The following is a 22,868-nucleotide window of genomic DNA, read 5'->3' on the forward strand; positions in this document are numbered from 1 at the left end:
CTTCACATGTTGTTGTCTCTGTGTCCATCTTCACGTGGTCATCCTCTTATAAGGACACCAGTCACATTGGATTAGGGGCCCACCCTAGTGCAGTGTGACTTAATCTCAACTAATCACACCTGTAATGATTCTATTCCCTTTTTTTTTTAAATCCTTACCAGAGGATATATTTTCCATTGATTTTCAGAGCGAGGGAATGGAGGGAGGGAAAAGAGAGAGAGAGAGAGAGAGAGAGATCAATGTGAGAGAGACATATCAATTGGTAACCTCCCACATACACCCTGAATGGGGTAGGGATTGAACCTGCAACCCAGGTGCATGCCCTTGACTGGGAATCAAACCTGAGACCCTTATGTGTGCATGGTGATGCTCTAACCACTGAGAACACCAACCAGGGCACAATGACTTGATTTCCTAACAAGACCCAGATTCTGAGGATTCTGGTGTCTTTGTTTCTGATACCAAATGTGTCATTTTTCCAACCTCAAACAATTCTCCAATTCAATTCAACTCTGAGAATAATTTTCCAGAATTAGTGCCGTCCCCACAGGTTCAGTCCCACAAGACTGCTCCCACTTTAGACGCCAGCTGCAAATGCTGTGCCCAGGCTGCCACACTTGGGCCAGCTGACTATAAATTCAGTATTTGTAGAACAAATTCTGTATTTCACTAGAACAACTCATCAGAACTCAGGAAAGTGGTCTACCTAGTTACAGCTCCATAATAAAGAATACAACTTAGGAACCGACAAATGAAGGGATGAAAAGGGTGAGGTAGAGGAGGGGTGGTTCATGGAGCTTCCCTGCTCTCTCCAGGTGCACTACCCTCCAAGCTCCCTGAATTTTGCTGTTCAAGTTTTTATAACCCCATCTCTAGAGGTGGGGGGTGGGACTGAAAGTTCCCATCCCCTTTTTACATATTTGGTTTTTCTGGTGACCAAGCCCCATCATAAAGCTATTTAGGGGCCCCACAGAATCACCTCAGTAGCATAAATTCAGGTATGGTTGACAACTGGGCTCATTATGAATAACAAGTCCAAGGGTTTTAGCTCTGCCAGAAACTGAAAATGAAGACCAAGTATGTTTTATATTCTACTACAGACCTCAGCATATCTTTTTTTTTTTTTTTTTGGTGAGAAGGCTACACAATTCAACCCGTAACAGTGACTTTGAGCAATACACTTGAATTTGCTCAGCTGTAGATTTTTCTGTCTCACTGGGCCATTAGAAGGAGATAAGTGAAAATTAGCTGAATTGAGAATGAAATTTATGCATAATTCAAGAATTTTATTTTAGCCAAACTAAAGCTTTAATTTGTTCAACAACTATTTACCAAGCAGCACCCGAGTGTTAGGTTTACCACCAGGTTCTGGAAAAGGGGTGGAAAAGACAGACCCAGGTCTGCCCTAAAGGGGCTTACAGTCTAGCGGCAGCCATAAAACATGGGGTAACTATTAAGAAAAGATAATATTCTGGCAAAATCAACATTTTACAGGGAGCAAAGCTTGCTAAGAGAACTGGACTAGAAATTTGGGAACCTTTTCCTTGAAACCCAGATGGTTCCAGCATACTGGGGTGGGGGGCGGGGCGGGGAGAGTTTAAATCAGTGATATTAGAACCACTATACCAGTGTTAGAATTCCCACACCTCTGTTTTATTAACTATGACCTTGGGTAGATGACTCAAACTCAGTATGCCTCCATTTCCTTATCCACAGGAATACTACTCCCACCTATCTCCTAGGCTAGTTTTGAGGATTAAATTATTTAACATGTGGAACATGCTAACAGTAATGCCTGACACAGAAAGAGCATCTAACGAATGTTAGTGGTTGTCATCTTATTATTACCTGGTAATTATTGAAAAGGGCAAGACTAAATTCTGTAATAAAATGCTTTCTTAGAAAACCATTTGTCGCCCAAGATCATCAGTCTTAGTGTTGCTGGTTCCACCTAAAAAACATGACCTTTTGGATTAAAACATGTTGGAAGGAGTAGTCTTTGTGGTATCCCATGGATAGCTGTGTGAAGGCTTATGAACTACAAATACCTGTAGTGACAATTGGAGGTTTAGATAAATTCTAGCTCTTTTAGAACTGTGGTGAGGCAGGATGACTTGCACTTTCTCTCTTTATTTGCTTATTTTTAGGGGACTATGGAACACCACTTCCTTGGTACTTCCTTCTGCAAGAGTCCTATTGGCTTGGTGGCGAAGGTGAGTTTCTTTTAATTTAAATTTTTTTTTAAAAATCACAGTTTAATGTTTGAAACTAACTTCTTTGGCTACACAGGGGCTCTGTGTAGGTTACAGAGGTGGCTCTTACATCAAGCGTGTGATTCTTGATTGCTCTGCTGCCTCCTGGGAGCTCAGCCACACAGCTTCTGGGAACCCACCTTTTGTGAGTCTGGGCCAGGGTGAGTGGCTGAGCATTGCACAGCTTTCGCCCAGTGGATGAAACTGCCCTAGTAAAAGAAGGCCAAGCCACTTTAGGGTACAAATGACTTCCGCAGCTTTTCAATTTAAAGCAAAGAGATCCACAGAATCATGAAGGAATCTTTGCATTCATCTTCTACCGCCTCCTTTTTCATTTCTCTTCACCTTTTCAAAGTATGAACTAATTCATTCTTTTAGGGGAAGGACTCGACCAGACGCTGGGGCAGGGCTGTGGTCTTCAAGGCAAATATCGCAGGCTCTCCTAGCATTGATCTTCATGGTGGTTGTGGAAGAGGGCTCAAAGGGCATTTGGCCACAATGCATCTTAGATAAAATTTGCCTTTCCTACTGAACAGGACAGGAGGCCTGAGAGAGAGTTCCAGAAAAGCCCCAGATTCTTTTGTGAGGTTATGAGAAGGCAGCGAACATTCCTAACCTGAGAGCTCGGGACTCCCCCGGAGCTGGGAGGTTCTGGAAACAAAGGAAAGATTTTCCAATCTGTTTATTCCTCATCTACCTGCTTTTAACTTTATATTATTGGGCCGGAGCCAGCATTTATCCTTTAAGCACTAAGATAGGTGTTTGTTTTCTCTAGGGGATTAGCCTCGGGCCTTTAAAAGGCTTGGGTGGGTTTTTTCTTTTTTTAATGATTCAAACAAACAGCACTTCCACAGCTCAGTATTTTTCCATTATGTTGGTTTGTCTGTCTTGTCTATCTATAAACTTCTAAATTTCTACTATAATAAAGTTGTAATCCATTAAATTATGAATGAGAATGTTCTAAAGTTATAAACGGTAATTTTCAACACAAGTTTGTGTTTCTGGAATGATTTCAATGAATATCAGGATTTGTGGGCTTTTACCCCTCACCCCTCTACAATCTCAGCAGATACTCTGCCTCTCAAAAATATAAAAATAAAATCTTAGAACAAATGTACTCCTTCAAAAATGAATCACATATTTTTGCCAACAGAAGCCAAATATTTTTCATTGGTCTCACCGACTAGACTGAAATAGATTCCTAAATCTCTCTATAATCAGAAGAGAGCTGGGCTTCTTCACCTAACCCCCTGCTTTCACAGATGAAGAAATGGAGCCCAAGAGACACCCACTGTCTTGCCCAAGTTCCCATTGGTCACGTGGGACAAAGGCTAGAACTGGGACCACATTTCCTGACAAGGAACTCACTCCAATGACTAAAGTATTTAGAAGAGTATTTCCTCCTACTATTTTATTACACGTTAGTACAGTATCATAACTAATAACGATCAAAGGAATTGTGGACAATAGATTAAAAACCCTTCAGGAAGCACAAGTGGAGGTACTGGAGTGACCAGCAGGCCTGTATTTGCCCCTCCGCCACACACCTGTGCATCTACAGCGGGCGGCGTGGACAGAGGCCCTGGATGGCTGCTGCATCATAAACTCACCCCATTCATGTGGGTGCGCTTGAGGAGGAGCCTTAGAGGCTTGGTGACAGTGGTTTCCTCCTGCCCCTGATGTCCTCTCTGCTGGCTCTCCTGCTTCTCCCCCCCTTCCAGGATGTCCTGCTGTCCTTTTAAACCAAATGCCAAGGTTACAAAAAAATGCCTCTGTGTGTGTGTATGTGTGTGTGTGTGTGTGTGTGTGTGTGTGTGTGTGTGTGTGTAAACCATACTTCACTACCAGGCTCAACTCTGGTAAACCATTTCTCAGCCTGTAAATTAAGCTGGCTGCCCATGACATCATCTTGAATGGACTTTTTCTCAAGGTTCAGCACGGCTTTGACATGTTTGGGATTGGAGTGAAAAGCACTTCCGGTAAGATAGAGAAAATTAACCCACTTCAAATTCAGTCCTGGTTTTGTTAATATATATTTTTAATCACAATATCCAACATCAGGGCCTCTCCTGGCATGTTAAGGAGATAAGGTAAAACTCCTGTAAAAAAAACCAAAAAACTCCCCATGTGCGGGGCAAAGGTCACACAGTGTGGCCACTGGGGGCACCGCTGGCCACTTTCAAAACCTCACAGACCTGCAGGTCAGAAGTTGCAGGACCCTGCTCAGGGCTGGTCTCTGGGAATGCTGACTTGGCCTTTTTTGTTGTTGTTGTTAATCCTCACCCGAGGATATTTTCCAATAATTTTTAGGGAGAGTAGAAGAGAGAGGGAAAGGCAGAGAGAAACATCGATGTGTCTCTCACATCAACTGGTTGCCTCCTGCATGAGCCCCGACCAGGGCCTGGGCTGGGGAGGAGCCCTGCAACCAAGGTGCATGCCCTTGACCGGAATCAAACCCATGACCCTTTGGTCCACAGGTCAACGCTCTATCCACTGAGCCAAACCAGCTAGGGCCTGACTTGGCCTTTTGATGAAACTCAAAAGTTATGATAGGAAACTCTGCTCCCACCCCTGCCCCCCCTTTTCTGCCTTTGCTGGTGCACAGTTCTCACCAGGAGAGTGACTGCGCCTTCTGGTTGGTGCAGGATGTTCAACCAGAGAAGCAAGGGCCCTGGAAAGGACAGAACCTGTGACAGAGGAAATGGAGGACCCGGAGCACCCAGAAGGAGTAACAGGTAAAAACCTCAGTAAAGAATGCAGAGCAGAGACAGGGAGAAGGAACCCAGGAAACTGACGCTCTCTGTTGACATGGGTTAACCCTGATAGCTTCCCAGGGTCCAGCTGCACGTTTGCGGAATGAATGGTCCAGCCAGACATGAACGCATATTTCCTGGAGAAAGCAAATACCAAGTATGTTGCCTTGTTAGGCAAATCCCAAGTGAGTTGCACAAATGTGCTGACTTCCGAGGATTTAGCAAGAACAATAACTTGGGTCACTGGGACTTAAGGCGGATATGAGCTATAAGGAAAGACAAAAATAAATGCTTCTGTGCGCTGGGGGAAGAGTGTAGTGGTGCTGACTTCACTCGTGGTTCACAAATCTCGATGCCCATTCATTCAAGCCCTCAAAAGCCTTTCCTGGCCGTGGAGGTTACCTAATGATTCCCGAGCTGATGAACAAGGCTATAAGTGTTCCCTTGGCCTTTGCCTCCCTTCCCTTCCCCCTTGAACCAGCTCTGTGCTTCTCCCAATGTTCTCTGTTCTCTAAGCATGTGCATGTCTCTGTGGATGCTCAAATGCTCTTGCTCTTCTCACCCTGGGTTAGAGAGGCAGCCTGGCCTCTGACTTTGCCCGACGTTGCACGAGGTTCGGGCCTCCGTGCTTCTGGCCCACCCCAGGTGCCGTTTCACACGGCTGAGGTCAGTGGCCTGCAGCTCCTCAGAGAGGTGATTTGCAGTCAACAGCACGTCTGGGAAGACCCTTCTCCCAGAGTGAAAAACCAAAGCTGAAATCAAGGGGCTGGAGGCTGGTCCCATCTGTTATAGGCAAGGCCAGGAGGAACAGAGATAAGAAGTGTTGGGATGTTTTTTTGCAGGGGAGTAAATGCCCAGACCTACAATGCTAAGATGCAAATTAAGTAGTGCTGTATAGGATGAACTAAAGCAGGGAGAGCCCGGACGCCAGGGAGAAGCGGACACTATGGTGATGAGGGTCTGCGATGGAGGGGCATGTGGGAGTAGAAAAGTGCAGGGGTTGAGTCTGAGGGACAGTATTGGGGAAAAGTGGACTGTCCTACTCACTTCATTGGAGAAACTGTAGAGTTGTCCAAGTTGCCTCAAAGATTTGAGCCAAGGTGACTAGGAGAATGGCTCCAAGAATGGACATGGGAGAGTCTGAAGGACAGTGTTGTTTTGGGAAAAAGAGGAGCCTGAGCCGCTACAGAAGTCCATGAGGAAATGCCCCACAGACTGTTGGAAATGAGGGCCTGGGACTGAAGATTGAGTTTAGGGCTGATTCCCCATATAGATAGTAAGTGCACTGTGGGTTCAAATCCCATCTCTGCTACTCATGAACCTTGTGACCTTGATTGGACCCTTGATGTCTCTGAGTCTTAAGTTTCCTCATCTATAGAAATGGGCATAATAATATGTACCCCATGGAGCTGTTAAAAGGGTGAAATGGGGTATCCTATATAATAAAGAGCTAATATACAAATGGTCGTCATGCCCTTGTGCCAGGGCTGGGGGACCTGAGGCTGCACCAGGAGACCTGAGGCTTGATGGGAGACCTGAGGATGCACCCCTCACCCTGGCACTGGGGCCAGGGGACCTGAGGCCACACAACCTACCCTGTGGGGCTTGACAGGGGACTTAAGGCTGTGCCCCCCACCCGGTGGGCCTTGACGAGGGATCTGAGGCCATTCTCCCCACCCTGGCACTGGAGCTGGGGGACCTGAGGCTGCATCTCCTGCCCCAGCACCAGGGATGGGAGACCTGAGCCCATGCCCCCCATCTGGCAGGGCTTGACGGGGGTGGGGCCGGCAGGGTCTGGGTCTTGCATGATTTTGAGGCGTGAGCAGGTGGGTGGAAACTTGACTCTGGGTCCCGCAGCATGCCCCAGACTCTGACAGGAGGGAGATACACTGAGTGGCCAGATTATTATGATCTCTGAATGCAGGGGACATGGGCAGTTGGCTGGCCTGCCTGCTGGTCGAACTCCTGGTCGAGGGGACAATTTGCATATTAGCCTTTTATTATATAGGATATACGCTGAGTGACCAGATTATTATGCATTCAGCGATCATAATAATCTGGCCAATCAGTGTACATTTCACCAATTTTCTTTCATCTCTGACACTTCTATTATAGAGAAAGAACAAATAGCAATATTGAAATATTTCCTCTAATTAATTCCCTTTTAATGTGCATGAATTTCGTGCACCGGGCCACTAGTTGTATAGTGCCTGTTCAATAAATACAAGGTACTACTATTGCCATTATTATTCTGTAGTCATCCTTACAAAGGTCACAGCTAAAGCCATGGGGGCAGGTGAAATTATAGGCAGAAGACAATGGTCTGAAGAAGGATTATGGGGAACGTGTACATAAGACGTCATATTTACCTTGTGTTCATTTTTCCCCTCCAAGACTCCTTCTTTGAACGTGAGCTTCCAGGCCTGGTTCCCGGGGTATGTGTGAAGAATCTGGTAAAGATTTTTGAGCCCCATGGCAGGCCAGCCGTGGATCGTCTTAGCATTAATTTCTATGAAAACCAGATCACTGCCTTCCTTGGACACAATGGAGCAGGGAAAACCACCACCTTGTGAGTCTTCAAAGATGCTGTATTGTCATTTGTCCTGTCATTTTCCAGCTCTATTCTTTCCCTCTCAGCTTCAACCTACTCTTTCCCACTGAATTTTAGTGACAAAAATGTGCTCTGTATTTGTGCCCCATGAATGTATAAAGCACACTGCGGTATTCAAAGCTCACTGACGTATATTGTTTCATTTGATCCTCACAAGGAGTTGTAGAGGGAGGTGGGGTACGTTTATTGCTACTTTGTGTGCCAAGGAAGTAGACATCCAGAGAGTTGAAGTGACTTCCTGAGCCACCAAGTCATAATGGCTCAGTGGGGAAGAGCCAGGGCCCCCCACAATTGTCTCTTGTCCCTGATAGTGCCAGTCCTTCCCTCCCCCCCCCCAGCCCCCCCAGCATTACTGTCATCAGTGGTGGTGATAAAATTATGACCATCATCATATGCTCACAGTCAATATACTTCTTACTTATTTTCAAAGAGCATTCCTTTTCCTACCGATGGTGGTAGTTCTGGAGGAAGTAAAAAGGGTGCAGTCTCTAGAGAAAGCATGTCAAACTCAGAGGTTAACACGGACCAAATAAACAAGGTTTAAGTTTATGTGGGCCACAAAAAAACAAAAGCTTCAATTTTCATAGAAACATAGGTTTATTTCGATAGAGACATGCTGAATACAAAGGGCTGAAATAAATGAGTAATCATTAACATAAAATAATAGAATATTTTCATAGGAATTAATATTTTTTCTTGAATATTAACTTACCAGACACTGAATAACTGCATAAATTAATAAACATAACGCAAATAAACCTATTTTCCTTGCCAAACTATTTCCTGTTGTGCACACCAAACAAGTCAGGCCAAGACTAAGGACTTGGCAATCAGCTGCTAAAATATTCGCTGCCAGTATTAGTGGAGAGAAATGGTGCGATTCCCATAAGGCGCATAAGGGAAATGACTACAACACGATTATAGTAATCAGTCACTAGCGAACCTTGTAGTTTGTTATTGATAATTATGTGTAACAGGATATTGTAAAAATTAAGTTACAAAATTTTTATTAAAATGTTTCTTACATACCATTATATTGGCTGGGCCGCAAAAATATTCACTGTGGGCTGCATGTGGCCCACGGGCAAGAGTTTAACATGCTTGCTCTAGAGAGTAACAGCCTGGAGATTGAAGGCCAAGTTCAGGGAAGGGGAAAGCTCAGCATAGACGGCTCAGCTCCCCTCACTTTTCTAAGGAACCTGAGTGCCATCTGCTGAGGAGGAGGACATGGACAGCTAAGATTTCCCAAGTTGCAGCAGAGACATCAAGTACTCCCTCTTAAAGGGCAGGAACCCATATGACACGCCATCCTCGAGTCCTTTGGCTTCTGTCAGAGCCCCAGGAAGGAACAGCAGTGTACACCCTGCACTGGAATGTTCTCCGAGGGCGGTTCAGTGCGAATGGAATGCAGGGCTGGTGCCATTATATTTGGTTCTATTTCCCTCTAGTGGTTGATCAACAGAGATTTCAGCCTCTAAGTACAAATTCATCTAGCCTGAGTTGGTATCTGAACTCAGGGCCTGAGCTGGGTGGGGCAGCGTGAGATCCCTCTGACTTCTCTCCTCGCTAACTAATAGGGTCAGAGAACGCCATCCAGGGCCCCAGGGCTTCTCACAGGCCAACACATTACTTCACCGACTGCCGCAACGCAGCTTCCCCTGGGGCTGAAACACAATGTTTAATACAAGTAATATTTTTGAGGTTTACTTTATCTTGGCACTGTTCTAAGTGCTTTATAGGTATTAACTCGTATAATTCTCGCAACAACTACATGAGATGGGCGTCATTATTTCTCATTTTTTCAAAAAAACTGACATTGCTATTGGCTCTTTATGCTTTGGATCCAAAAACAAGGGGGTTAGTGGTAATTCCCATACCTGCCTTGAATCAATTAACAAATACGTATTGAATGCCTGGGCTTCTCATGAAGGCTCTTCCTCTGTGCTTTGTAATGGTGACATCAGCAAAGCATCGGCCCAGGTACTGAACTCCTTCTGTTGAGCAGTGAACGGCTGAGCTGGGGAGGACCCTTCGGGTGTAACTGAACGTCCCACAGCTGGGAATCCTGGAGGCCCATCAGCGCTTGCCTGGGAACACCAGGAAATACGTAGAAGCAGAGGAAGAAGGCACAGGAGGGCCTGGACATACACACTGGTGCTAAGCTGTTGTCCCCACGGCTAAGGATGGTTTGGGTTCAATTGAGAGCCTTGGACGGGGATCACCCTGAGAGTTCGCACTGACCCTGGGGGAGGGGCTGCCATGGCAAGGCACTCCTAACGGCCATCCTTTATGCCACTCACTTCTGTGTCTGGCAGGTCCATCCTGACGGGTCTGTTGCCACCAACATCAGGGACTGTGCTCATTGGGGGAAAGGACATTGAAACCAGCCTGGATGCAGTCCGGCAGAGCCTTGGCATGTGTCCCCAGCACAACATCCTGTTCCGCCAGTAAGTAGAACAGGAATTGAGACCCTCTCCTTGTGTTATTCTTACCCTGCACCCAACACACATGTTCTCTAGAGCCCAGCTCAGGGATGCCAGTTCTGGAAGCAGGAGGCAATAACCTTATTTGGTTTCCCCAGGTTCAAGGTCCTCTGTCCTGCTTGCAATGAGGGGTGTGCCTGTGGTACTCAGACCTGAGGTCTCCTCCCTCATAAAAGTGACCCCTTTTCTCTCGGAGAGGGTGGGTGGTCCTGGGGCCCTTTGCTCAGTCCTAAAGTGCTCCCTCTACCAAGAGAGGAGACCAGTCTCCCATTTTCCCTCTAAACCAGGCACTGGTTGCTTTCAGTTGCTTTCCCCCAAGCTTTTATTTCTTATCTAAAGAGTTAAGAAAATCATTGAAGAAAGGAAAGAAGGAAATATATATTAAAAGAAGGAAATAAAAGCCACCTATAGCCCTGGTCAGTGTGGCTCAGTTGGTTGAGCATCTTCCCATGCACCAAAAGTTTACTGGTTCGACTCCCAGTCAGAGCATATGCCTGGGTTGCAGGTTCAATCCTTACAGGAGGCAACCAATCGATGTTTCTCTCTCTCTCCACCTGTCCCTTCCTCTCTCTCTAAAATCAATAAAAACATATATACTTAAAGTCACCTATAATGTCACCACCCAGAGGTAACCATTGATAACACTTGTGTATATAATTTTTCAGAACTTTCTCCTGTGCATGTATAGATATACACATATACTTTAAAATTACAGAGAAGAGTAAAACACGGCATACAATTTTATAAACTGCCATTTAAAAAAATGTGATTGCTTTCTTTTAATCTAAGATATCGTGAGCATCATCTATCTTTTCGTGTCATTACACATTCTTCTAAAAATACTTTGTAATGTTTACATACTATGCCATTGTATAAATGTACTTTTAAGCTGTCCCCTCTTATTAGATATTTCAGCAGGATCTGTTCTTTGGTTTTTTTGTGTGTGTTATAAACGACACCATGACGGACATCCTGATTGCTAAACTTCTGTGCTCATCCTTAGCTATTTCTGTAAGTTAAATTGCTGGAGGTGGACCTGCTGAGCTTTCTCATCACCCCGTCCCCACAGCCTCACAGTGGCTGAGCACATCCTGTTCTACGCCCAGCTGAAAGGGAAGGCGCGGGCCGAGGCCCAGCTGGAGGCGGAAGCCATGCTGGAGGACACGGGCCTCCATCACAAGAGGAATGAAGAGGCTCAGGATCTGTCAGGTGCTCGGCGTTGGAAAAGGCAGGGCTACACATACCCATTGTTCCCCGGTGTGTGTGTGTGTGTGTGTGTGTGTGTGTGTGTGTGTGTGTGTGTGTGTGTTCTTAGGCTTATAACGGGAGACATGCTAAGAGCCAATATAATTCTTCTATAAAGTGATTCTGAGCATCTAAGAGCAGCCCCTCTGGATCATTTCCCATGTGGACGTAGCAGCCTGGCTGTCTTTGTTCTGATGTTTATGTGTTGGAACTAATATGTGAGAACAGCCTTCCAAAGGTCTCGTCCTAAGAAGCAGAGACTGCCTTTCTGCACTGAAAGAGGTCTGTGCACCGCCAGGGTTTAAATGCTGCATAAACATCTAAGGAGGTGGTATCACACCACTGCGGAGCAAAGGTACCCCCTGCCCCGGGCCTTTCCCATCCTGTCCCCCACAGCCCCCGTGACCCCCGCCCCGCCCTGTACCCACAGGTGGCATGCAGAGGAAGCTGTCCGTCGCCATTGCCTTCGTGGGAGACGCCAAGGTGGTCGTCCTGGATGAGCCCACCTCTGGGGTGGACCCCTACTCCAGGCGCTCCATCTGGGACCTGCTCCTGAAGTATCGCTCAGGTGACGGCCTGCGCAGTGCCCTGTGCTCTCGCTCCTGGGGTTTGGCAATTGAGTGCAGAGTAAGAGCCACAACTACACCCACATGGGGGCCTCCTCGGTGCCTTGGATGAATCTAAGTTCATCCTTGTGTAAACCTCCTGAGAGCTTTACACAAATGTAAGCAGGGAGTCAGGAATGGAGCAGCCTAGTTTCCAAAATATTCTAGAAAATCCTGTCAACCCTCTGCCTCACATAATGGGTGTAGCTCTAGGTGAAACTCCCCTTGGCTAAAGGGACCCAAGTCCTCTGCGAATGTCCCAAGAAACTCCATAGACATTCAGGACCAGGTGACACGCCAGTATCCAGTGCCCAGAAGACTGCTGCAGATGGAAATGTCTCAAAATGGGACTTCCCTTCTCTGTCACAGCACCTTCCAACCAGAGAGTGCAGGTCCAGAAGGGGCAGCAAGCTGAGCGCCCACAAAAGTGATATCATGGCTCAATCCTGTGGTCAATTTGCCAACCTGAAATCCTCATTACTGGTTTTTTAAAATGACATTTCCAGCTAGAGAGAGAGAGAGAGAGAGAGAGAGAGAGAGACTGTGTGTGCTTTGCACAGATTATAAATGCAGTGCTTAATGACCCAGAGACTGTTAATCTAGCATTCAGTGGACACTGGCTAACAATAATGAGTACGTCCCACACATGATGATTTGCTGGAATCAGGTCCTGTGCCTGGTGAGCAATGCTTTACAACATGCAGGATGCCATGCAATGTTAGCTGTCGTCATTATTATAGTACTCCGGACTTTATGCAGACGCTTGCTTTTATTTATTACCTCCCAGTTTCGAGCCCATGTAATGAGGAGGTTACGGGACACCTTCTCTCGTCCAGCCTGGCTCCGGCCTGCCTGGTGATTCCCCTTCCCCTGCCCTTGCAGGCAGAACCATCATCATGTCCACTCACCACATGGACGAGGCCGACCTCCTGGGGGACCGCATCGCCATCATTTCCCGGGGGAGGCTCTACTGCGCGGGCACCCCGCTCTTCCTGAAGAACTGCTTCGGCACCGGCTTCTACCTGACCTTGGTGCGCAAGATGAAAAGCGTCCAGGGCCAGAGAACAGGCTGTGAGGTGTGTGTCTGCCCAGGGCATGAGCCGTCCGGGTGAGCAGGGATGCACAGCGTGGTGCTGCCTCCCTGGGCATTTCCACTCAAACCCGGCTCCAGGCATCAGAGCAGCCCTATGTTTCTGGAACCATCTGTAGACTTTGATGCACTGACATTGAGAACCCTCCTACAGAGACGCTTTACCCCACATGAAACAACTCGTTTTAACTGACCCGGCACTCTTATATTCCAGAATTCTAAACGACACATGTGTGGTGAAACATACAAAGTAGGTCTTATTTTGCAAGGTTATAGGAGAGTAGTTGTTTGATTCCAACATTCCTTTTTTCATTCCAGCATTCATGTTCCCTAGTTAAACTCGAATTCTACTGGTAAGTAAGAGCTACGAAAAGGCTTCCTTGGGGACGTACCCTAAAAACAAGGAAGCCGAGAAATGCCACGCAGCAGACACCCCTCAGCACGTCCAGAGACCCGGGTTCAGGTCTGGGCCGCAAGGTGGACAAGTGGTGTCATCCCAGCAAATGACTTAATTCCTTGTCATTGTTGGCTTTCTTACATACAGAAAATGAAACTAATACTCTCTGATTCTGCATCCTTGGGATATGGTGAAGACACATGAGATGAAGTATCAGGAACAGCACGCAGGCTGTCACACTTATTATCTTGTGGCGTTATTGATGCCTCTGGCCCCTGTCGTTTAAGTGGCTGCTTCTAGGTTTTCCTGTCCTGGGTGTATTCCCACCGCCCAGCAGGCACCCATGGGAGGGAGGAGCACAGGCAGACCTACAGCGGCCACATAAGTAATGGCAAGCCCAGGGATCCTTCGAGGCTCTGCTACTCTCTGCGCCTGAGTCACAGGATAAGATCGAATGGCCACACCTTCCAAATGCTCAGATGAAGTAATAGGTTAAACCCATGAAGAAAAATGTGTTGGCCACACTTGGTGGTGAGAAACAAATTAGGCATGGCGGTGACAACAATCCACATCAGAGAGATGCTATCATTGAAGTGACCGGTGTCCATCTGTTGTAGGGGACCTGCAGCTGTGCATCCAAGGGTGTCTCCATCAGGTGTCCAGCCCATGCAGATGAGATAACTCCAGAACAAGTCTTGGATGGTAAGGACCGGGGCAGGCCATGTCTTGGTTCTTGTCTGGTGATCATTTCTCAGTATTGTTGGGTGTGTCTCCTGCCATTACGCATGTTAATGGGAGTGAAGAGAATATTCGGTGTGCTCCTCAAGTCCCTGGCATGCAATTGCTCATGTTTTTCCTTGAACTTCCTTCTCCTCCTCCATTCCCAAAAGGATTTGAAAAGTCATGCACCCGTGGGCCCTCTCCCTTTAATGAGGAATCAGTCTTTGTTCACTCCATGTCCTTGCCCATAACTGAGCCTCCATTCCTGGGGTCCCCCTGCCCTAACTCCAGGCCACAGGCCTGAGCGTCCGGAGAGATGGGCTTCTACAGATGCCAGGTTCCACTCTGGTAGAACCACGGTGAACTTTTCCAGAGAGTCAGATACAGTATCTATGGACTATCGTACATCCCTGCGACATCCCTAGCTTTCCCCTCAATTTACCAGTTTGACAGCAATTGTTCCTTGGGTTGGGGTGCATTAAACCTGGTTAAGAGGCACCCCGCCTCGAGGGTGCTAGAGAAGAGAGGCAGTCAGTCACTGTAGAAACCGTTTGCCAACCACTCTTTCCATTTTTCTATTAATGCCCACCTCCCATCCCTCCCCTAGGGTGTCTTTGCAAATGGAATCCACACGCCCCATATCTTAAACCTATGGACTGACCCAGGTGAAGGAAGGGGGAAAGTATCTGTTTATCAAATAAAAAACAAAGTTTTCTATTTAACCACATTTTTATCTCAATCTGGGAATTTACAAACTAACATTTGGTGAAACAAGAAAACTGGACAATACTTCTCTACTATGCTTAAAATTTGAGAAAAATGCCCAGAGTCGCATCGTATTGACACTCTCACCCTCTCTTTGCGCTGACAGAATATGTGGTGAGCATGACGCATCCTTTTCGGGTGACATTTGTCTGTTTCCTAGCCGGCTTTGCTGTGGATTCCTCCCACTTTCTGAGGTTCCCTCCCAGGAGGAATCTTGGGCAAGAAATTGATAATTTTTTTAAATGAATACTAATTACTGTGGTGCAATCAGGTTTGGAAAGAGAGCCTGCTGCCTAGGTGATGTTTAAAAATATTCCTTGATTTCTAAATAAAGGTTTATTTTGTTTCACTAGAATAGGGATGCTGTGCGTGGTGAGAAGCACAGTAAGTAGTTATGCCCGGAATCAGAGCAGAAGTTGTTCTAATCCCCAGTCCACACCCTGCACCTCGCACTCGCTCCCAGACCTCCCTGCGCCCCTAAGGACCACTCTGGAAAAAGGCTGACACACTTCGGAGGCTCAATCCCTGGGAATCCAGCAGCTTCAGGTTGGACTTCCTTCCTGAGAGAACAATGAGCGTGACCTCTGGAGAGCTTTAGGGCAGAGCTGCTTCCTCAGGCCAGGAGCCTCCAGCCTCTGAATGAAGTCATCCCTGAACTAGAGACAATTGAGTGCAATGTGAAGATTTGACATAAAACAAGCCTTGCAGCCAGCTAGGCAGGAGGATTTGGGTAGAAAGCCATGCAATCCCTCCAAGTAGGTCATTTCTAAATCAAAGAAAGAAAAGAATAAAAAACAACGTTTTCTACTTACCACATTTTCCCCCTCAATCTGGGTATCCTGACCTGAGAGGACTGCTAGGGGAAATGCACACGAGAGCTGGCTTTGAGTCCCCCGAATCCCTTTACCTTTGACCTGCCCTCACGACAATGGGCTAGGGCCGTAGTCGGCAAACTGCGGCTCGCGAGCCACATGCGGCTCTTTGGCCCCTTGAGTGTGGCTCTTCCACAAAATACCACGGCCTGGGCGAGTCTATTTTGAAGAAGTGGCGTTAGAAGAAGTTTAAGTTTAAAAAATTTGGCTCTCAAAAGAAATTTCAATCGTTTTACTGTTGATATTTGGCTCTGTTGACTAATGAGTTTGCTGACCACTGAGCTAGGGGACTGCCTCTTCAAATGACTGCTTTAAACATTTTAAAATTAGACAGAACATTCTATGGAACAAAGGGGGAAATTGACCCGGGGACATTGCATGGCCTCCCAGGGTTGCACATTTTTGTGCCTAAAATTCGATTCCTATTGTATGAGGATATCAGGTCAATACTTGATACTGGACACTTTCCCACGCACCCCAGGCTCCATCCCCCTGGTCCATCGCCACAGCTTCTCAACCCTTCCTGCATCTGCTGTGAGCTGGGTATTAGGGCTTGTTTTGTTTGAGGAGGCAGCTGCAATCCCAAGGGAACTGGCACACCCTCCAAAAAGTTAGAGCAGCATGGGTGTGTGAATTAAAAAGGGGAGTTCTCACCCACTCAGTTACCAAGTCTAGGGATGCATCCTGGGCAAGTCCCCTATAGCTTGAGCCAGACCAGGAAAATGAAAGCACCTTTGACTTAACCCTCAGGCTTGTGGTGAATAAGAATGGACAACAGAGGTGATGTTCATGATAACAACAGCCACTAACTCATCTGCGCATCAAGCGCATCGTCTGAGTTTCTTACGTATATTAATTAGCTCATCCAGTCCTCACAAACAACACGTAACTCGATGCCATTACTTTCCCCTTTTCACAAATGAAGAGACTAGGATTTGACCTGCCCACATGTTACCTAACTTGTCAGGGACAGAACATTCTATTGAACAAAGGGGAACATTGACCCGGGGACATTGCATGACCTCCCAGAGGTGCACAGCTAGTTAGTGAGGACACTTTTTCCACCTCTCTCTCCCCCTTAGTGCCCATCACGGGGCCAACTAAGCTAAAAACTGACATGAAAGTGTGCTACTCCTCTAGAAGAGTCACTCCCCAGGAGCAAGAGGCCCCTTCCTCAAATGGGAAGGAAGGAGGGGACCCAGGCAAGCTCACAGTCTTCCCGGTTCTAGAAAACAGTTGGCCTCTGTCTTTTTTCTTGTCCTAGGGGACATGAATGAGCTGATGGAGGTGGTTCGCCACCATGTTCCAGAGGCAAAGCTGGTGGAATGCATTGGTCAAGAACTGATCTTCCTTCTTCCTAATAAGAATTTCAAGCAGAGGGCATATGCCAGCCTTTTCAGAGAGCTGGAGGAGACACTGGCTGACCTGGGGCTCAGCAGTTTTGGTATTTCTGACACTCCCCTGGAAGAGGTAAGGCAGAGGTTACAGCTGGTTTTGTCAGATACCAAAGACATGCAAAAGTCTCACACCAGAGGGAAGTTTTGTAAAGGCAAAAAGTCGTAAGTCCCCACCCAAGCATAGCATCTATCTTCATTCTTTGGCTCACTTCCTCCTGCCTTTGTCCATATGCACACATACTTTATGTAATTGTGGTCACTGTGTGCATACACTTTCGTGTTTATAGAAGACCATGTTTTCAGATAAAGAGTCATAATGTATTTTCTTCCCATTATGAAGCAATCCCCAACAAAATTGAGTTTGGCTTAGATTTTTCTGCGAGTGGGAATATCTAAACCAAATTCTCTCTTTTTTTCCCCTTGACAGATATTTCTGAAGGTCACGGAAGACTCTGATTCAGGACCTCTGTTCACTGGTATGGTGCTGGAGTTTGTGGCTTTTCCCCTCACCACACCCCTCCCCTAAGTTCCCTCTTGAGAATCTAAGGAAAAACTCATGAAACAACAAAGCAGGCAAACACTCCTCCACAGTATTTATCTGGCATCCAAATAACAGGCATTTGGCATTCTTGGTTCCTTTGAAGGACAAAGAAAGAGCAGAGGGAGTTAGGTGTGGGTGGGAACGCTGGATGAATCAGCTTCTGTACCTGAGCTTCTCACCCCCCGCCAGGTCTCTGTTCCGGCCAGGTCACTATCCTCATCTCCTCTTATCTCCACCAGGCCTCTGATCAGCTCCAGTCTGCATGAGTGATAGCCTGCAGAGTCCTTAGAGATAACGGTGACAGTAAATACAACCCAGATGCCAGCTAAGGTCTCCTGGCCCCTTTGAGACCAAGATATTCTGAACCCTCATTTAGTACCCTGTGGAAACTTGAAACTGTGGGGACCATCATTTCTGTAGATTCTGGGGGTCTCTCTTCTATATATGTGAACCTCAGTGCCATCTAGCCCCTTCTGTGGTTTCCACCAAAACCCCTAAGCCACACAAAGCATTCATGAGTACAGTAGACTTTACTGTGGAGGGTGGGGGTGGGGAGATGGACATGCAGGAGGGGTTACCTGCCACAACATAAGCTACTTTAGATAGAACAAAGAACAATAGGAATCTACCCACACTGATAAAACCTCCCTGGCTCCTCTGTCCCATTCATTTTCCTCTCTCCTGAGAAGCTGTGTGTCAATTCTCCTTTGCTGCCTTGGGCTCCTGCCACTGGTTACCTCCTTCTATCCAGTGTGGCATATCATGGTGTTTTCCTGAACAAAAACTGTTTTCTCCCTGTGGGGCTTCTGGGGCCAGCTCTTAAGATAATATGGTTTTCGCCGAAACCGGTTTGGCTCAGTGGATAGAGCGTCAGCCTGCGGACTTAAGGGTCCCGGGTTCGATTCCGGTCAAGGGCATGTACCTTGGTTGCGGGCACATCCCCAGTAGGGGGTGTGCAAGAGGCAGCTGATCGATGTTCCTCTCTCATTGATGTTTCTAACTCTCTATCCCTCTCTCTTCCTCTCTGTAAAAAATCAATAATAAAAAAAAAGATAATATGGTTTTCATCTTGCTTCACAAATGATCCCAGAAGTTTATTTATCAGCTATGCTCAGAACTTCCAATGGCCAAATTTTGCAGCCCAAATGTGCTCCATGACCCAGGTAGATCTGTGCTAGACTCCAGAATTGGGGTCTTTTACCTGTGGGTAATAAACCCTCTTAGCAATTAGAGAATAAATTACACATCAGAAGACTGGCCAGCCTGGGCATAGAATGGAAGGTTCCTAAAGAGGTAGTCAAGGACAGAGGTTAAGAGGGTAGCCTCTAGAATGCGGCAGACCAAACACCAAACCTGAGCTTCACAAGTTGCTAACTGAGTGGCTTTGGTTAAATACTTAGCCTCTTTGTTCCTCAGTTTCCTCATCTGCAAAATGGGAACAATAATAGTATCAACCTTTTAGTGTTGTTGAGAGAATTAAATGAGTTAATACATGCCAAGTCTTAACACAGTATGCAATTTCTGATTAATATTTAGACACTCTAATCTCAACATTTACAAATCATCTCTTACCTCAAACTTGTGAGCCCTCTATAGTTTAGAAAGCAGTTAACACCCATTGTTTTATTTGATTGTCACTAACTATAATCTCATGAGATGGGTAAGGCAGGGATTAGCCCTACCTCGGGGAAACTGAGCTCACACAGGTTGGATGACTTGCCTAAAGTCACTCAGGCTTCTGAGTCTAGTTTTCTAGTTGTGGCTTTCAAATCTAGGACTCCCAAGGCCAAACTCTCACTACCTCCCATTTTTCAGATGGCTACGTGCATTTGTTTTGCATTTACTCAGTTTTAGAGGACATTTTCAGATCTAGTCTAAAAGTCTGAAGGAATCAGTAGCTGTCCATTGGACTCACACATTTAAAGGTACCAAGAGGGTCAGTGCCACTCCTGAAGGGGTGGCTCACAGCCAGTTACCACTAGATGGCAGCAGAGCCAGGGACAAACTGGGATTCTAATTCTGAACTTTTCTCTGGCTGGGAGTGGGCTCAGGCTGGATGGGGATCAGGGATAAACATGAAGAGAGGCAGCAGGCATCCTAAAGGGCGTTGAAGACATCAAATGTGAGCCCCAATCAGGAGAAAAGAGATCAGAAAACCAGGACTCTGGTGCCCTGTAGTCAGTGAGCCTGGAGAAGTTCTTTACCCTCTGAGTAGCCAGGCCCGTTGCATCGCAGATGCCGGAGAATGCTGGCTGAAAGGATGACTGAGCTGACCCAGCTCCTTTGCAGCTGCCCTTGTTCGAGGTACAGTAGGTGGGTTAAAAAAGCAGCCAGGGACCAACTGGAGGTCCTCCAGGCTCTCCCTTTATGTTCAACAACATGTCCTGCAAATGAACATTGAACAGTGATGATAAACTCTAGCTTGAACATAACTGATAACCTACAATGATAATAAGCATATTCACACGTGTTAGCCCATTTGATCTTTATAGCAGCGCTGTGAAATGTTCTGTTTCATGTTACAGAACAGAAAACTCGGATTCAGGCAGGTTGAATCACTTAGCCAAATGCATCCAGCAAGAGTTAGGATTCAAACCAAGATCTCCTAACTCCTGGTTCATTACTCTTTCCACCACTTCATGGTGGCCTCTAAGAAATCAGAAAAAACCAAGCTGACTCTGCCTTGCACTTTTTTAAGTACACAGGTTATATATGAACACTGGAGGCACGATGCACGAAATTCATGCAAGAATGGGCCTTCCTTCCCCTGGCTGCCAGCACCTGCCTTCGCTCCAGCCCAGAGCCGCCTTTCCACCTGCCTTTGCTCTGGCCCAGAGCCACCTTTCCACCTCTTGACTTGTTGCGTCAATTTGCATAATCCCTCCTTATTGGCTCTGGGCGCTGCCATCTTTGTTGCAGAGTTACAGTCAATTTGCATATTCTGTCTTTATTAGATAGGATACATTTTTGTTAAACATTTTTCAAATAATACAAAAAAAAGGCTGAAATCACCCTTCCTACTTCATCCCTCACCCCTTATCCAGCTCTGCCCTGCAGTGGTAACCTCTGTCAACAGTTTATGGGCAATCTTTCAAAGCTTGGCAGGTGTGTGTGTGTGTGTGTGTGTGTGTGTGTGTGTAAAAAATATCACATTTCTTTGTATATGATGTATGTGCTCTCTAATATAAATACGATCTTATTACTAAGATCGTCTGCTACTTGGCTGTATGTTTTCAACCTCTTAGTGCATTTAGATCTATCTTGTTCTTTTTAACTACTATAGAGAAAATTTAAGTGATTTCAGCTTATTTTTTCTATAAATGATTTACACTAAACAATAGATTTTATATAAGTTCATTAACCTACCTGGGCTGATATTTTGTTGCTGATTTAAATGAAGGGAAATTTAACAGAGTAAGAAAATAATAGCATATGAGATCCAGACTTTGTGGGTGCTTTTCTAATTTATTAATTCACACTCAGGCAATACTCAGCAGAAAAGAGAAACCGTCAGCCTGCGACACCCCTGTTCGGGTCCTAGCAAGGAGGTCACACAGACTCCCCAGGGCTCTGACAGCTGCTCTATGGAGCCGGCTCCTCCCACCCAGGGCCAGCCTTGCCGGGAGCCTGAGGAGCAGGGCAGCCGGCGCAACACGGGAGCACGGCTGGTCATCCAGCATGTGCAGGCCCTGCTGGTCAAGCGGTTCCACCACTCCGTCCGCAGCCGCAAGGACTTCCTGGCCCAGGTATTGCTGTGGGTCCTGGGCCGTGCTGGGTGGCTCCTGGCCGGGCCTGCCTGCCCCTCCTGGCCTCTCCCTCCTCTGCCCGGCTTCCTGTGCCCTGGGTTCAGGCACAGCAGTGAGCAGGCTCTTTAATTCTGTTGCCTTTGTTTCCTCTTTGCCAACCTTTACTTTGATTCTTGGTTAACACTTGACCTCACTAAGCAGGGAAAATGCATAATAGTGAATATGTCAATGTTGTTATTTTTACAATATTTTTCATTTATTTTTGCAATAACCCTACATATCAAGGTTATTGTCTTCTTTTTTTTTCTTTGTTTGTTTTTTATTTGAAAAAGAAACTCAGGTTGACCTCTAGCTAAACACTGGCCTACTTTAATGTTTTGTGGTTGTTTTTTTAAAATCCTCACCTGAGGACATGTTTATTGATTTTAGAGAGAGAGGAAGGGGAAGAGAGAGAGAGAGAAAGATCAGCTGCTTTCTATACACACCCTGACTGGGAATCAAGCCCATGACCTTTCAGTGTTCAGAACGACACTCCAACCAACTGAGCCACCTGGCTGGGGCTACTTCAATGTTCAGTGTTGGCCTACTTCAACCCTCTTCAATGGTTATCAGAACATGTCTTGCCTTTGCACGTGCTGCTCATAATGTTTCCCAGAAGCCTGACTTTCCACCAGGGCCAGTTATGAGGCTGCAGATTAAACATTTAAAAGAATGAACATGTGTGTGTGTGTTTGTGTGTGTGTGTGTGCACGCATGTGTATGTTTGTGTATCTTTTGCACACCATAGCCCACAGCCCATGTTGCCATGTTTATTTCCCCACAGATTGTGCTCCCAGCCACTTTTGTGTTTTTGGCTCTGATGCTTTCCATCATCATCCCTCCTTTTGGTGAATACCCTGCTTTGACCCTTCACCCCTGGATGTATGGGCAGCAGTACACCTTCTTCAGGTGCGTAGACCTGTCCCCACTGGTCATCATTTGCTCCTATGGGGTGTGGGGCTCCTGGGTCACATGTTGCTTGATGGGGCCCTGGCCTTCCCCCTCTCTGGGACAGTCACCAACATGGCGGGAGTCCTTGGGCTGCCCTCAGAAAGGAAAGTAAGGTACCTGCCACTTGGAAGGTGATCCCAAGTGAACAACCAGGGCAGCCAGGAGTAAGAAAAGAGAAAGTCAAGGTTAGGTGATTGGTGGCCGCTTCATCTTTGTGGGGCACAGGTGTGATATGCCATCACGGGGCGTGTCTGGGGAGGCTGCCACCTTCCCAGAAAACCTATAACCACCCAGTGCAGCATTCTGTGCCCTGTGTGCAGGCCCGGCATGTAGTAGCCACTCAATAAAACATTTGTTGAGTCGCATGTTGGCTGCTTTGTCCCTCCGTCCCAGTCACGTGC

At 46.6% G+C, this 22,868-nt stretch overlaps 1 protein-coding gene across 11 annotated transcripts in view; it reads left to right on the forward strand.

Annotated features, from left to right (window-relative positions):
- ABCA4 (ATP binding cassette subfamily A member 4) overlaps nucleotides 1–22,868 on the forward strand; it is a 108,279-nt gene that overhangs the window by 51,544 nt on the left and 33,867 nt on the right. For all 11 annotated transcript variants that reach the window (XM_079778077.1, XM_079778079.1, XM_079778073.1 and 8 more), the window contains 12 exons: nucleotides 2,148–2,213; nucleotides 4,898–4,987; nucleotides 7,400–7,574; nucleotides 9,932–10,063; nucleotides 11,169–11,308; nucleotides 11,775–11,912; nucleotides 12,832–13,025; nucleotides 14,054–14,138; nucleotides 17,058–17,263; nucleotides 17,618–17,666; nucleotides 21,215–21,477; nucleotides 22,301–22,425. In XM_079778077.1, coding sequence (XP_079634203.1) covers nucleotides 2,148–2,213; nucleotides 4,898–4,987; nucleotides 7,400–7,574; nucleotides 9,932–10,063; nucleotides 11,169–11,308; nucleotides 11,775–11,912; nucleotides 12,832–13,025; nucleotides 14,054–14,138; nucleotides 17,058–17,263; nucleotides 17,618–17,666; nucleotides 21,215–21,477; nucleotides 22,301–22,425 — 1,663 coding nt within the window. The remainder of the gene's footprint in view (nucleotides 1–2,147; nucleotides 2,214–4,897; nucleotides 4,988–7,399; nucleotides 7,575–9,931; nucleotides 10,064–11,168; nucleotides 11,309–11,774; nucleotides 11,913–12,831; nucleotides 13,026–14,053; nucleotides 14,139–17,057; nucleotides 17,264–17,617; nucleotides 17,667–21,214; nucleotides 21,478–22,300; nucleotides 22,426–22,868) is intronic.

The sequence above is a fragment of the Cnephaeus nilssonii genome (genome assembly GCF_951640355.1).
Source record: "Cnephaeus nilssonii genome assembly, chromosome: 7".
In the NCBI taxonomy this organism is placed as follows: domain Eukaryota; kingdom Metazoa; phylum Chordata; class Mammalia; order Chiroptera; family Vespertilionidae; genus Cnephaeus; species Cnephaeus nilssonii.